This window comes from Megalopta genalis, chromosome 3, assembly GCF_051020955.1.
Source record: "Megalopta genalis isolate 19385.01 chromosome 3, iyMegGena1_principal, whole genome shotgun sequence".
NCBI lineage: Eukaryota > Metazoa > Arthropoda > Insecta > Hymenoptera > Halictidae > Megalopta > Megalopta genalis.
In genome coordinates, this window is record NC_135015.1 from 30377495 (window position 1) to 30393243 (window position 15749).

The 15749-nt window shown below is 40.3% G+C and overlaps 4 protein-coding genes and 2 non-coding genes across 9 annotated transcripts; 4 read left to right on the forward strand and 2 right to left on the reverse strand.

Moving 5' to 3' along the window:
• Positions 1-643: 643 nt before the first annotated feature.
• On the forward strand, positions 644-2882 carry LOC117218206 (uncharacterized). The gene is made up of 3 exons (XM_033466427.2): positions 644-1995; positions 2274-2543; positions 2610-2882. Exons 1-3 carry the CDS (start codon positions 1723-1725, stop codon positions 2676-2678), a joined length of 612 nt encoding a protein of 203 aa, XP_033322318.2. The 5' UTR covers positions 644-1722; the 3' UTR covers positions 2679-2882.
• Positions 2883-6859: 3977 nt separating this feature from the next.
• Positions 6860-6931, forward strand: TRNAH-GUG (transfer RNA histidin (anticodon GUG)). Its single transcript has one exon. It is a non-coding gene; the product is annotated as a tRNA-His (tRNA).
• A 174-nt stretch (positions 6932-7105) lies between these two features.
• Positions 7106-9179, forward strand: LOC117218245 (uncharacterized). Of its 3 annotated transcripts, none has more exons than XM_033466508.2 (5): positions 7106-7554; positions 7650-7763; positions 7842-8386; positions 8498-8605; positions 8673-9179. In XM_033466508.2, exons 1-5 carry the CDS (start codon positions 7410-7412, stop codon positions 8832-8834), a joined length of 1074 nt encoding a protein of 357 aa, XP_033322399.2. In that variant the 5' UTR covers positions 7106-7409; the 3' UTR covers positions 8835-9179. The 3 variants fall into 3 exon arrangements, with proteins under 3 accessions (XP_033322399.2, XP_033322400.2, XP_076376682.1); XM_033466509.2 differs by having other exon boundaries at positions 7878-8386; XM_076520567.1 differs by having other exon boundaries at positions 7412-7763.
• On the reverse strand, positions 9073-10080 carry Srp19 (signal recognition particle 19). Its single transcript, XM_033466510.2, has 2 exons — positions 9786-10080; positions 9073-9607 (listed from the first exon to the last, which is right to left on the reverse strand). The coding sequence occupies exons 1-2, from the start codon at positions 9884-9886 to the stop codon at positions 9214-9216; spliced, it is 495 nt and encodes a 164-aa protein (XP_033322401.1). The 5' UTR covers positions 9887-10080; the 3' UTR covers positions 9073-9213.
• Positions 10027-10098, reverse strand: TRNAP-CGG (transfer RNA proline (anticodon CGG)). The gene has a single exon. It is a non-coding gene; the product is annotated as a tRNA-Pro (tRNA).
• A 377-nt stretch (positions 10099-10475) lies between these two features.
• On the forward strand, positions 10476-13045 carry LOC117218176 (double-strand break repair protein MRE11). 2 transcript variants are annotated; one of them, XM_076520570.1, is made up of 8 exons: positions 10476-10712; positions 11071-11242; positions 11313-11427; positions 11511-11980; positions 12056-12395; positions 12463-12552; positions 12621-12705; positions 12793-13045. In XM_076520570.1, the coding sequence occupies exons 4-7, from the start codon at positions 11719-11721 to the stop codon at positions 12652-12654; spliced, it is 726 nt and encodes a 241-aa protein (XP_076376685.1). In that variant the 5' UTR covers positions 10476-10712; positions 11071-11242; positions 11313-11427; positions 11511-11718; the 3' UTR covers positions 12655-12705; positions 12793-13045. The 2 variants fall into 2 exon arrangements, with proteins under 2 accessions (XP_076376685.1, XP_076376684.1); XM_076520569.1 differs by having other exon boundaries at positions 10476-11242.
• The last annotated feature ends 2704 nt before the right edge of the window (positions 13046-15749 follow it).

Genomic DNA, 15749 nt, shown 5'->3' on the forward strand with positions numbered 1-15749 from the left:
GGGTTTTGGTGGAGGAAATGAAGCGTTTTTGATTGGAGATGGGTGTGTCGGAAGGAACTTGAAACGAGGAGTGGGAAACTGTTCGAAAGTTCGGCTTTGTAATTTCTTCGTTTGTCAAATATGGAATTTATGAGTCTGTCGCGCGTGTTGTCCGTTCGTCGGGTCGAAGAGTACTTTCGTTCGGATGCATCTTTTCTGTCGCAGGTATACTGCTTAACCCGAGAAAGATAACCTACGTCGCAGAGGCGCCTGCGAAATAAACAACTGACTGCACCGTTTTTCATAGAGGCCTAGTGATTTAAGTTTAAAATTACTTAAAATATAAAAAAATATAATATAAATGCATTTTATTTTTACAACAATGCCAAACCTTTAAAATGACTAGATTAACTTAAATAAATATCCATTGTTAGTATAAAATTGACGCCTTAGAAATGCATGCGCCTCTGAAGCGTATGGTTATCTTTTACGTACGTTGTCATATGGTTATCTTTCTAGGGTTAATTGCTCAAGGGATGGCCAGGGACGTTCGACCTTCGGTGTTGCCGTCGCAACAACAACGTTCCGCGTGAAATGGACTGCGCTCGAAGGATTTTTTACGCGGGGGCAGAACGCGGCGGTTCGAAACGAATTAAATCGGAAAAAGTAGAATCTAATCGAGTCTTTTCCTCGAAGAAAAAATTCGATGCGGAAACCGTTCTCGTCGGATTCGCTCGACGTCGAAGGCAACGTTCGAACGCTCGTAACATTCTGACAGAGACGGCGAACGTTTGATATTTCACGGTGGCGCGCGAATTACGCGTAACGATGAATCGAATAGAAATCCACGTTTATTAAAACCTTCGTCGAATGTGCATTACGCTCGTGTAAAATTTGATTCCCATCGGTATGTTCGGGTGATCGCACCGTATACGATGGACGTGTTTCTCGAAACGCGTTAACTATTCAAACGAAACACGGAATAATTGAAAAACTGAAAACCGTTGGAAATATTAAATCGAGGAATTCGTATTCCATTCCGAAAGGCGGGTCCGCTGAAATTAAAAAAAATAATGCCCCGGATCGATCGTGAATATCGTTATCGTCGCAGCAGCGTTTCGATCGTCGTCGTTACGTCTTGTACGGATGTTCCATAAATGTCTTACAGAAAATTCTACGTAAAATTCTGCCTATAAAACGTGTTCCGCCTTCGTTCGCGCGTCCAAGAAAGTAATGTACGCGTAAAAGTTCTATTTACCGATTAATTCTCGGTTAAAATGACGGTATATCGAGCTCGACGAATCGCTCGATCGCGTCGAACGAATCGGTCTCGCGAAAAACTTTTCGAAAACGTCGATTCGCTCGCCTAGCCCTAGAAAGATAACCATATGACAACGTACGTAAAAGATAACCATACGCTTCAGAGGCGCATGCTTTTCTAAGGCGTCAATTTTATACTAACAATGGATATTTATTTAAGTTAATCTAGTCATTTTAAAGGTTTGGCATTATTGTAAAAATAAAATGCATTTATATTATATTTTTTTATATTTTAAGTAATTTTGAACTTAAATCACTAGACCTCTATGAAAAATTAACAAAAATCAACAGTCTTCGCAGGCGCCTCTGCGACGTAGGTTATCTTTCTCGGGCTAGAGGGCGTCGAATCGCCGCGTCGGATCGGATTGTTGGAACCATGTCGGAACGCGATCGGCAGGCCGTGTACACTGTTTCCGAGAAACAATGGGTCAAACGGTGGGTCGTATGCCAAACACATGGGCTCGTTTACTGGAAGAGAAAGATCGCGTGTTATATTGGAGCGGCGAGGTCCTGGCGAGAGTGGCCGACAATGTTAACGAGGAAGAGTCGTTTCGGATCGATTACGGGGACGACTGTATCGATCGGAAGGTTGATTCGTGGATACGGGCCGGTCGAGAGAGAGTCGACAAAATTCTCGGTAAACGGAGGAACGTGTCGGGAGAACGTAGAGCTCGCATAAACAGGGAGATCGAGCAAGTGATTATCGTTCTATTGTGTACCTAATACAGCGCGAACGGTTCGCGCGCGTACGAATACCTCGCCGAAATCAAAATTTGATCGCAAGCTGCTCGAACGCGCGATACGAAACCGTCGAACGGAAATCGCCCCGTTCGATTATTTTCGAGAGAGCCGAACATTCTCGAATGCGAAAGAAACGCCGAAGACCAGTCGTGACTCGCGCGTACGCCTGTGTACGCGTGAAAATCCAGCGACGAGCGGCCGACATTGATGTTCGATTGCTTGATCCAATCTAGGTGAGAGTAGAGATCGGAGCGAAGATGAGAAAGGATTACCGCGAATGTTACGGTGAAATAAGACAGCTGACGAAAAAGGTGGACAACCTGGGGCACCGGCAGCGGAGGATACACGCTAAAATTCACGAACTCGAGGACACCTGCGCCGGGAACGTGAGGAAGTTCCAAAAGAAGTTCGGCCCTCTGCGAGTGAAGACGTTCGGAAACCTTGTAACGAGCGAAAGATTCGTGTTCCAGGACAGAAGGCTGAAAAGGAAGTTCGTCAAACAGGTACCCGTCGACTTTTCTCGAACGAAATCTTAATTAATCGATCGCGTTTACCCACAATGCTCGCAGATGCACGACATCGATCGGAAAAACATGAAGGCGTGCGCCAGGCGCATCGATACATTGACGAGAATGTAGGAAACCAACGACGATGGAGAAAGAACGAGCACGAGATGGTCCGGATCACGCGAACGAAGCGGAGACCGCGTTATCCGGTTGACAATGTATACGTACACAACGATATGTGTAATCACGATTTTCATCGATTGTTCGGTGACTTTCTCGCCATTTCCTTTTTAAGAAACAAATATCGATAAAAATTGAGACATTACTATGCTGAAATATCTGTGTACCGATGAGATGTCCCAAGAAATATTTCCTTAGTTAAAATAGCAAGAAGAATTGTTAGGGCCGTGCGAATATATCGCAGATTGAAAGTTGTTCCTCCAAATGCTGCGCCTCCAACGACAACTTAATGGCGGTGTAGTTGATTTGTAAAAAAAGGTTTAAACTATGTCGTAATGCAAAGCAACACAGTTTGTTTAAAGAAGGTCCTGGTTTACAGTTGCGTGAGAGTGCTTGACCATCTCTCGTGAGAGTTACCGAAGGACTCCCGGTCTCGACAAGTTTTGTTTTGCAGGTTGTCTTGCTCGGGGTGGAGTGAATTTTGTTCGGCCCATTTTTGGAGCCTGATTGGCTTCACCCCCAACCTGCCCCCCACTTCCGAAGACGTCGCTCTAGGGCCTTGAAAAAAGGGCAAGTCGACGGAAGACAGTTGGAGACCACCTTGGGTCTCCGGCTAAAGCGCAGTAATAAAACTATTCCTTATTTTTTACTTTACCGGTACTAACCGGTAAAGTAAACGGTATGAAAATGTCGTTACAGCGGGTCGTCGTTGTAAATCCGAAATATCGAACCTTGTCCCGTAGGATTCGGTTTATTTTATTGGTCCAGGACGGAACAAGAATAGCGAGAAGAAGAATCCGTGTTCAATTTCAAGATCATATTTCCACGATTCCGCAACATTTGTTCACGCTTGTATTATAATTTCAGGAACATCCTATGCGCGCTCGTTTCCAACGCGAGGGCAACGATCCTATTATTATTATCATTATTATCGAATCTTGTTTCGCAGATATAATCGGAGAATCGGAGGCCGCGCCGCCGACAGTGTCCGAAGTAACCGCGAATATTTCTGTCGTAATACGTATTCGCGTTCCGCAGCGAACAGCTTCCGCGTTAGAGAAAACGCTTCCCGTCTACACGAATTTACATTAATCGAGTTTTGGCAAGGCGAAAATACACGACTTCCCCCGAGCGATCCTCCGGCAAACGCGACACCCCGAGAAACTATTGTTACGCCGCACAATGACGACGACACCGTTTAGGAAAACGCGATTCGCGTAAAGATTGCATAGTCGGGCCCGTCGACCGTGTTACGGAGCATGGAATTGCTTCGTCTTGAACTTACACGCGTGCCAACTCGCGCGAAAACGGGGAAACTTTTTTATCGTAATTATAACACTTCTGGTTAGATGGGTCAGAAAAATGATCGTTTCGCGACGAGAGGGACATTTTGCGGAAACCGTTGGAACGTTCGTGGAAACGCGCGATGCTTTCTCGAGTTCGTGGAAATTCGAACGTGGAGGAATTGTTCGCGGAAAATAAAAATGGATCGAGTCAAAGTGGACGACGAGGGGTTGCGAAACGCCGATATTACATTCTTTGGTAATTAAGAGAGCAGCCTGTTCGTGTGTACAGCGGAACTAGTTAAATTCATTTATCTATATTATTATAATTTCGTAGCTATTATTGGAAAGAATTTGAAATTTTAAATTAAATCAGATTTTTTTCCCCCGATTCCGGCTTCGAATTACAATTTTATGTAGAACGTGGGCCGTTGGAAAGAATCGGAAGGTAAGAATTCCGCGAACTAGCAGCCTGTTCGTGTGTACAGCGGAACTAGATAAATTCATTTATCTATATTATTATAATTTCGTAGCTATTGTTGGAAAGAATTTGGAATTTTAGATTAAATCAGAGTTTTTTCCCCCGATTCCGGCTTCGAATTGCAATTTTATGTAGAACGTGGACCGTTGGAAAGAATCGGAAGGCAAGAATTCCGCGAACTTGCACCTTGTTCTCGCGCCTTGTTAAATTCGTTAACGCGGAAAATAATCTATTTTAATTTACGTGAAAAGAAGAAAAAAAGAAAAAAGAAACGTTCGCGTAAGGACGTCTCGCAGAAGCGTCCGCAATTTAATTACCGCTACTGTACTACCGTTACGCGAAGCATCGTGTATTTATTTGCTCACCGAGAACGACCACGACGATGTTGTTGAGGCAGGCTCGCCGAGAGATTCTCGTGGCCAGGATAACAGAAACAGCGAGAAAGTTGCTGGCGATATCAACGTCGAGCCCGTGATCGCGCGCATCCGTTGGGTCGTCCCGTCCCGTTTTTGTAAAACGTCGCGCGTCGGCTTATGATCTATCTTTCCTCGGTTCCTAAACCTAAAAATAAAAAGATAAGAAAAAAAATAAGAAACCGATCGACCCTTCGACCAGAGCCTGTTTATATTTCCATATAGCGAACGCTCGATAATAAAAATGTACAATCGACAGATGCTATCCGATGCAAAATATTCCATCGATTTTAGTTCGCTAAATGAGTGCAGATTTTAAAAGTTAAATACTTACAAAGTTCGCGTTGGAATTTAGTGAGAGTTTTATTTGTTTCTTATCTTCGGAAGCTATAGCTGCCGAAAAGGAGGTTCTACTTGCCTCCGGTTGTTTAATATTTGAGAACGATAAGAAATATTTTTCCATAAAAACGAACTCTCGACGAAGATCTGATAACTCGAAAGAATCAATTTTGCGCGTTTATACGGAGACGGCAAATTTAGTGCGCTAAATCAAACATATTACTTTAAATTCGAACATCGGGAAATATTTATAGGTAAAATGATCGGAGTTGGTTAAAATGTGTGTGGCGCATGCACGCAATGCACAACCTGCGAACAGCCGATTCGCGCGGAACCGGGAATCTTCTTCGTTCGAACACAAATACGTTGGAAGATCTATTTCTCGGAATCACGCGGTTCTTCTTCCGGCCTGCGCGACATCGAAACTCTTCGTGTTTCGTCGTACACCACTGCCAACTTTTTTGCATGGCTTCGAGCCGCTTATTGGTGGCAACCACGGCGTCGCAGTAGCACAAGACGGTCACTGGAAGCCGGATTATGTTAGGAGAACAGAAACTGCGAGGAGCTGCTTCTTCTTGGTCAATCGGTGCGACGAACGATGGATTCCTACTCTATCGATTTCTTTTCTTCCAACTCTTCGCACTCGTTTACTTATTTATAATCTATGGCGTTTATCCTTTCCTGAAATTCACGTTTTAATATAATTGATTAGATATAGGATATGTGAAAGAACGGAAAACAGTATTTTTTAAAATTTTTTTTCGGAATTTAAAGAGTATCGATAGTCGATAGCGATATCAAAATGTATAAAAGTGAAGAAAGACACATAGTGTGAAAACGAAATTTGTTTATCGTTATACATTTTCAAGTGACTGCGACTACCATCTATCGGACAACATTTGAACACTGTGGTCGCATCTCTGTCGTTAACATAATTGCAATCTGGCGATGACAACGTACTTAAAAATTTTTTTAATTTACTTTAAACATTCTCAATCACAATAACTGATAATTTACAATAAGTAGAGAGAGAGAGAGAGAGAGAGAGAGAGAGAGAGAGACTGGTTTCCCATTTTTAGGAATTTTGATCATTTGCAATTTGCAACACACGAAACTTAAAAATTTGTTAACTTATGCGTCAAATTTTCCAATTCCTACGCTTAATAATTAGAAATTATTGAAAAATAAACACACTTCCCTACTTCATTGAAATGTAAATTGAAATTGCAATTTTCACCGACTGTATCTACATACATATAAGGAATCGTGTATTGCCTCATAATAAGCAACATTATGTAATTCCGAAAATATCGTTAAACTTCGGTGGACTCGTTATGTAAATCTAAATTGTACCATTCTAAAGAAAGAAGCCTTTAAATTCACGAAAAGCTCGAACAAATTATAAAATGTTATTACGCTGGAAGAAAAACAGGGTCACGCATATTTTCACATTTCGAAATATGTAGTTGTTTCGAAATTGATGTAGTCGGTGAACTTTTTCAAAAGAAATTATCCTTGTATAATAATGCAGAAAGAAGAAGCAACTATCGCTCTGTTTTACAAAATGTATCGACTATTTCTTCTGAAAAATCAAATTCTTTAACATGACCTTCGATAGCCGTGATCGTCTAGTGGTTAGGACCCTACGTTGTGGCCGTAGTAACCCAGGTTCGAATCCTGGTCACGGCAATGTGTGAAAACATATTGTCACGGAAGAAGGGATTTATTTTTTATATCCTCTTTAGAAAATTTCATACCTATAAACTTATAGGAATTAATATAGCATTCGTCGACGCTGATAAAATTGATGCAGATTTTATTTGTAATGCTGTTTTCTCTGTCGATACGATTCATGCAGGATGAAACGATTTAAAAAAGACCTGGAATACGTTTCTAAAGCGAATAATAATTTATTCTTTATTTAAATTAAACAATGACCCAATCGAAGAAAAGAGCAGGTTACAACACGTGTTTACACTCCCGTTATAAACACTTATATTATGGGAAATGAACAATACATATTTATAAATTGTCAGCAGAATTTCCTCTGCAGAGTCCATATAATTTCAGGCGAAATTATGCGCGACACCAGTTTCATGTAATCACCGTGGAGGGAATTATCGTTGGTGTTAATTAATTCTTTAAAAATCCATTGTTAGGTGCAAGTATGAAACGACCTCGATTCGTGTGCACAATTCTAATATTATATTTTATCAAACCGTACACTCGTATTTCTTGTACAAAATCTGATAATAGCGACAAGCTAGCATCTATTCTATTAGATCCCGTGCTCTCCAATGGCGATGATAAAGGTAAATAAATCTAGCATAAGTTTCTTTTAAAAAATAGTTCAATATATATATCTTAGTGGATCGATAATTATTTTATATGTATAAATTCCAAACAGTTCGCTCTCAAAGAGAATTAACAAAATTGAATGAAATTGGCAATGCCGACGATTTGGCAAATGAAGATCGTATTACGCGAAGTGTTCTCGAATCCAAAAAACATCTAAGAGTGGGTGAGATAGAAGAATAATATACTAACACACCAGTATATTAATTGTCGCATCTTGTTACATTATTTGATTAACTCTTAGGTGACGCCCATCAAGTTGCAAATTATTTCCTTACAGGAGGACCGCTGAAAGGTCATTCTCACTTTGTTAGGTCAGCCAATTGCGAGTCAAAGAATGAGGGAAACGACGTAGTCGGATTAGGTAATCCAGTCAACAAAGATGACACCGACCTGTCCGAAAACAATGACAATACGGATAGTGCCGATGCAAATATACCCGATTATCACGTTGCTCTTCCATACATTCCTGCGGTACATCATTTAGTCCGTCGTCCTCATATACATAGACCTTTCCTCGGCAGAGTTAATTCTCTGCTCCATCAGCTTCCACCGCCACTATTCGATGGCTATCATCATATTCCTGCTAGCGGTAGTTTACTTCGTTCAGTTTTACATCCTCGTTTCCATCCCCATATTGATAGGTTGCACGCCATTCCCGAAGCACTTGTTAGAGCCGCTGTTACGCCAATGCATAGCTTGCTTCAGGCACACGCTCAACTGAATAATGCTTTGCTACCAGATCTAAATCAACCCGGAGAAGGATCGCTTCTTGGAAGTGCTATTCCGGTAAGTATTACCAGTTAGCGATACGAATCTCTGCTTTCTTATGCTTCTCGATGCAACAAATATTTTTGCCTCAAATTCTCAATGAACAATTTTCACCTTCTTCTATTTCAGATACATGAAAATAATAACGATGCCGGGAGTGACTTAATGAACACAAACGGGGAAGACGCACCCGTGCTTGGCGCATATCCTACATACCCCGCAGACTTCAACGGCAAAGTATTTATTATTTAGTCATTGGATAATATTAAAGATTTATAGATATTTCATCGTGCATCATTTTTAGACTCCACTGACGCATCTTGTTCATTCTGACTACTTCCCACATTTACAACCCACCGGATACATCGTGAAATTTGTACCACATGGTTTAAACACAGAGGAAAACGTAGGTTCCGTTCGTACCGAAGATAAGGACACAGATGTGACCGAGCAGGACGACGAGTAGTAGACGAGAATGAAGATCGTTAATTAAAATGCCAGGAACGAGTACAAAATTTTGGGTAAATCTTACAGTCGTATATTTTCTTATATAAAGGTGAACGATGTACTCTTTGATCCGTTCGAACTATAAAGTAGAACTTGTCTTTACGAGATACATTTTTGTAATAGTTTTAAACAGCCGATGGGATTGTGTTAAACATTCGACAATTGGATCGACTAATAAACTATGCAAGAGAACGGTACTCGGTTTATATCTGTTTATTAAGAACTTTGTACAAAATGTAACGTAATTTCTTTCTGTACATGAGAATAATTCCCATTTCAACATTAAAGTGCAGATAAGTGAGAAGCGTTTATCAACTTTATTGCACTGTTCCCCAACATTACCTCCTCCCTTTGCCCTTACCCTTTTTAGACGAAGAGCTCGACGGCTGGGAGGATTGTTCACCCATCGACTGTTTACCTTGACGAGTTTTTAGCTTTGGAATAGTAGTGCCTAGATATACCAATAGAGAGTCCCTAGTTGGGAATTCTGGTTTCACAGGAGTTCCATCGTCATTTCTCAACTGAACACGAATGCGACCTCGGTACAACAATTCTTTGCTACGTTCTCTCGGATGTAACTTGTTTTCTACGCCAACATTGCATCCAGCTGCTACTAGAACGTCTCGGATCTCCTGATGCGTCGGGTTCTCCACGCATTTATCCTTCGCCAGTTTCCGGCCACTTGCCAGCGTTCTTTTGCTGTTTATATAAACTGGATAAATACAAACCCACCTGCAACAAAAATAAAATCTGTCAGTGTTGTGACAAAGAGGTTAGGCCCCAGCTGGTAGTGACGTAGCACGTATGTTGACTGTGAACTTTATTATGTAAATAAAATTTCCAAAATAATTTCATAATAATGTTCATCAAAAATGTTGAAAGATACAAGTAATTGTTGCAATAGACATACCTCTCACGGTCAGTGTGTTTCTTCGACGGGTTCCATGCGAGCGCCATGTTGAATATCTTCGATATCGTAAATCGCAACAAAGTAATCGATAATCTAGTCATCGACTTTAATATTTCAAGTTGAAAAATATACTATTAGCGGGTATATAAAACAAATATTATTAATATTCAGAAAAGGATACATATTATCGGTAAGAAACACTGAAATAACACGATATAAAACTAGAAAAAAATATTCTCCTGGGCTCGTCCGGGATTTGAACCCGGGACCTCTCGCACCCGAAGCGAGAATCATACCCCTAGACCAACGAGCCATGTAACATTCACATTTCAATAATAATTACAAAACGTAAAAATAATTAATGATTATTATTTCATAATCCCTCGGTTTTTGTCCCAAGGGGAATCCATTGGCATCATCCAATCTCATTTGTGATGGATAATTTGCCTAATCTTACTTTTCTGAAAGAAAGTCGTAAAGCGGTCAGACACCTAGGTGCGGTATTGTACCTCAGCTTGAGGTACATACTATTGATATTGCGTCTATTATCACATATATTATTTACATATAATTATATGTATATATTCGTGTCTGTGTATGTACAACAATTTTGGCGGGATCTAGTGTGTCCAATGATGTCAGGAATTCTGCATGGAATCTGTTCCAAGTGGCGGAGGGGGAAACACCTCACGCATGGGATTGAACAATTTCAATGGATTGCCACTGAAACCATTGGCATCGTACAATTCTATTTGCGATGGGTAATTCTCCCACTTCCGCTTTCTTAAAACAAAGACGAAACGTAATGAACAGTAACGTACGGCAACGGTCAGTCGTAATTCGGAATCGTAGCATAAAACTTGTTTTCCATAATATTTTAGTGTTTCCATATTTTATATAACGGTTACAATTTCAACAAGAGGGCAGGTTGGTTTTCGAACAATTCTTTGCAAATATTATATATCTTTCGTTTCTTTTTTAATTTAGACAGTCTTATAAAATTCTACAATTACAAAGGCCTTCGGATCACCGATTTAGATTATATTTTGTATACTATAAGGGCGAATATTCAATGCAGTTGTTTATAAGTCTTAAGTGGTCACGTGCCAGAGTTCCTACGCGGTAAACTCAACTTTTGTTCCCGGTCGTATAAAGAAGAAACTTTTTTTCTTTTATTTGCAATCGTTCTTAGATGTCCAATTGTCATGAAATGTACTCGGATATACTATGAATAATTACTAATAATTACTAATAATTACTAAAAATAATTAATTTATACAAGCAGGAGAGTCATCGGATGAAAGCTTCGATACTTTTGAAGAAATACTTCAATATAGCAAAGAAGAAAATGTAGATCTTATACTTTTTGGTGGAGATCTATTTCACGATGCGAAACCAACAGTTGCCGATGTATCAAAATGTATGGAATTGTTAAGAAAATACTGTACGGGTCCCAGGTTAGCAAGATATGTTTATACAAGATAATATTTGAAGTACGACAAATATTAATTATCGTCTTTCCACCAGAAAAATTAACATTGAATTTTTGGGCGAGCCGGAATTAATATTCCCACATTTTGAGAATCTAAATTTTAATATCAACGTGCCAATATTTTCCATTTATGGGAAAGTGACTATCCAAGTAAGAAATATAATGTTAATAGTTTAAGTACAGTGATTTTTCAACATTGATTCAGCCATTAGTAAATATAATCAAAATTATAGGTTCTGGAACAAATGGTCAAACGGACTCGTCCGGTGCGGAATCTGTGTCTAGTTTAATAAATTATTTTGGAAAATGAACAGTTACCGATAAAATGATCATTCGTCCACTGGCGATAAAAGAGGGTAATAACCATGTCGCAATTTACAGTTTAGACTGTATGGACGACGATAAATTAACACAGATGTTGGACGATTCTAAGGTGAACCTATGAGATCCATATACGTATCGAGAGACCTTCCCTTTTTTTTAATGCAAATGATTTTCATTCATAGGTGGAGCCGTGAACTTGCATCCGAATACTTTAATTTGTTCGTTTTACATAAAAAACGTGCACCATATATTAGACATGGATATACTTCGGAAGCCCACTTTCCCCCTTTAATCCACTTAGTCGTGTGGGGAGGTGAACACGAATGTCGCATCACAGGCGAGTCTATCTCTAAACAGGAATACTACGTTACTCAACCAGGTATATTTTAAAATTTATTTATTAATTATGATGCATGGAAAATAAGAAACTACTGCTTAAAAAACGCACTTACAGGTAGCACTGTTGCGACCTCTTTGTGCGAGGGCGAATCCAAGGCCAAACACATTGGGATACTCTGCGTGAACGATTACAGAGTCAAGTTGAAGAAATTAAAACTAAAAACCGTTAGACCATTTGTGTTCGACACTCTGAACCTTGACGATGTGAACATAAAGAGTAACGATAGATCGCTGTTAAAATCAGTTCGTTTTAATTTTGTCGACCGTCGCATAGAAAACAAATTAATTCCTAGAGCTGCGGAACAATTGACAAATCACCCGAAGCAACCAGTGTTACCGTATGTTCGATTGAAAGTACTTTACTTGACACATAGCCAAATGTTCGATACGACGAGGTAAGATTCTATTGGTATATTAGCGAATACAAGTAATAAACGGAAATAAATAATATGTGTATTTTAGATTGACACAGAAATATTGCGATAAAGTTGCTAATCCTGACGAATTAATTGAATACGAACGAACGTCGATGTGGCTAACGGCTAAACCGAGGTAAACAAAAATTGCGATATTCTACAAGGTGCTCGAAGGTTAAATTTGTTTGGTTTTTTAACTAATAGAATCCAGATACCTGACATTATTAACAGCGGATGATCTAAAGACCCAGACGGGAGAAGACCCTGACGCTTTTGCTAACCTACAAAGGTAAAGCATATACAATGAAATATTTCAAGATATTGATTTGCCATTATAAGTTCGATTGTATTGTTACTATTAATTCTGTATATATAGGCGTGAGATAGAAAAAGTTGTGGAAGCTAGCGAAGCCACTGCAGATGAGGAAAGTATTATGATATCGATGATTGTGATAAGGGAAAGGAAGCATAAAATCTCTCTCTCTCTCTCTCTCTCTCTCTCTCTCTTTAGTTATCTCTCTACCTATTTTAAGTTATTGCATTTGGATGAAAATATGTACTGTAAATATCACGGAAAATTAATACCCACAAAAAGTTACCAATAAATTAAGCTACAAATAAAAACTCCACATCCATGAATTCATTCAAAAATCATCCAGGAGATCGAAAAATCTCCAAGAAATGTTAACTTTCCTCTCCTCTCCGTAAATGCTTCCAAATACAAAAAATGATATGTTAATCCCCAAACAGCTCGGTAAAATGTTAAACTTCGGATATAAAAAGAAAACACTCCATAAAATATTTTTTCATTCGAAGAAGGTATTGGAATCCAATGGTAGTTGTCCAACGGCAGTTGTAAGTGAAATATTAGCGAAAACAAAATGGGAGAGGTGCGTTTTATAATCAGTCTCGACTTTCACTATGCGGGCTCATTGCGCGGTTAATAAGCAATTATCGACACAGAGGTGAAAGTGAACATTCAGCGTGGCTTACTTTCGTAGATATCGCTACGTTAATAGACTATTATATGTATGCAGAATGAGCTCGCAATCTAATTTAGGAACACGATAGAAGTGGGTGACGAAAGCGAACAAAACGATGGTGAAATAATTGCGGTAATTAAGTTGTAACATAGAATGTTCACGTGTTTTCAGCCATCGTTGATCCAATCCGATTCATCCAGATAGATTTCTCGCACCATTGTCCATAGAGGGAGTGCAAAGTTGCCGAAATAAAGAACCGACCGACCGTATACTAGCATGCCAGTGCCAGCACGCTATGATATATTATATCGGCAACTAGTTGGCATTTCTAAAAGGTAAACAAGTTCGATGAATTACATTTGAATCCATAATCGTTCATCTTGGATCACACGTTGCACGAGAAAGTTAAAGAACCGTTAACACGTTGATTGCCATGGGGGCCACCGGTGACCGGCGCGTCCAAATTGATAGAAATTTGTCGCAGTGGTTACTGCGACGGTTTATATAAAATAATCCGAGAGAGTTTTTTGGTTTTTATATAACGAGAACTTTAATACAACTTGTAACAAAAAGGCGATGGGGTAACAGTGTGTAAAAGGTAAAGGTAAGCGAGTGACGGATGAGACAGAAAAACGAACACGTCGAGAGTCGGAGGAAAACTAGCCAACTAACGTCTCCCGGTCGAGAGGTCTCCGTATTTATTGGGGAGAGCGTGAAATCGGTAAGGGAAGGTCCTTGGGAAGGGCGAAGGCCTTTCCCGAAGATTTTCCGACCGGGGTGATCCGGAACCTAAGGTCCGAAGCTGTGTCCCAACGTTTTTATTGTTTTATGGCGGTGTGTACGCCTTGCGTCGGGAAACCCCGAAAAAGGCATCTGCACACCCCGCTTTTGGAGGACGTGGCTTTTTATGTCTGGTCCGCCACAGAAATATATATAATTTCAAACAAATGTCAATATCTAAAATTTTGTATCATTACCATCGTCGATTCAAACTGTGATCCCCGTCGCAATTAACATGTCAAACATGGTTATACACTGTAACTTGTCTATTGCAGATAATATTTCAACATTATATGTATCGCATAAAAGAAAATTCATCGTGGCGCCGCGGGCAATTTCTGTAAAACCGGCGTGGCATTCAACGTGTGTTAAAGGTGTTCCAATTGGAAAATATAATTGTAAAAACTTCGAAATGTTATAATTTGTGTTGTTATTATTCTACGTATAGTTACTCGAATCGGTATATAGCTAGGGAATAGTAACCGAACGAAACAATCGCAAATCTACGCATGTACACGTATACGAACGGCCTAAACATCGTGTCGTTTAGAATCGCAAAAACAAAAGATCGATAGCTAATGTCGTATCTCCGTAGCTGTCGCGTTGTTTAGAAAATTCGAACGATGGATTGCGCAAAGTAAGTCGCCGATTTGATCGTAATCGCAGGAATCTTAAACGGTTGCATTCTTCGGTAGACTCGGATGTTCGGGAAACTCGAGCAGGACGCGGATCATCGCTGGAAGTTTCGGTAGAGAGTGAGTAACGCGCGTATTGTGTACGCGATTATACGCTGCGCGTCAACTCTCTTTCGGTGTAAATATTTACAGGCAACGAATCGCGGGCGGAACGTCTACGGTAACGTTCGATAAGCGGGTCGTCTCGCAACGCCGACCTCCGCACGCGCCATAGTGATCCACCGAACCATTCTATCGACGAGCGACGCTCCGCGATAACGATAACCCGCGAATTCCGTTTTATCCCCATCGAAATCGGAGTCGCGCGACCTCTGCGAGAATATCGGATATTTTTGAAGTTAGTTTCTCGATTACGCGGCGGGGTAAAAACATCGCCGCCGAGAGGTCAACGAACGATCGCTCACCTATCTCGTTGTGCGCGTACTTCGGAAATTATGAAACGCACGCTCGACAACGCTTCACCCCCATCGATAAAGAACGTTCGATCGTCGAGCTTCTCGCTAAGAAAATCTGAACGATCCTTTCCTGCGATCCGAAACGAAATTATTTGATCATTTTACCATCAACCGAAAGACCTAAACTGCGCGTTGAACAGCTTTTATAACCGTATATCATAGGCATTGTCTCGACAATGATTCGAGGTGTTCCAGTTCTAGATGAATCAGCTGTTCCGAGAGAATCGTTCGTTACAAAAGAGGAAAGCACGCAGCAGGTGGTGATCTCACCTTGAGAAGTATCAGAATCTGACGCTTTCTATCGAGTGCACGATTTAAAACTATGCCTCGTACATCCGGATAAGTAGAATTTTTTTCGAGAGATGCTACACGGGGGCGCAGTTTTCTACTGGCCAGTTAATTACGAACCCGTAACGACCC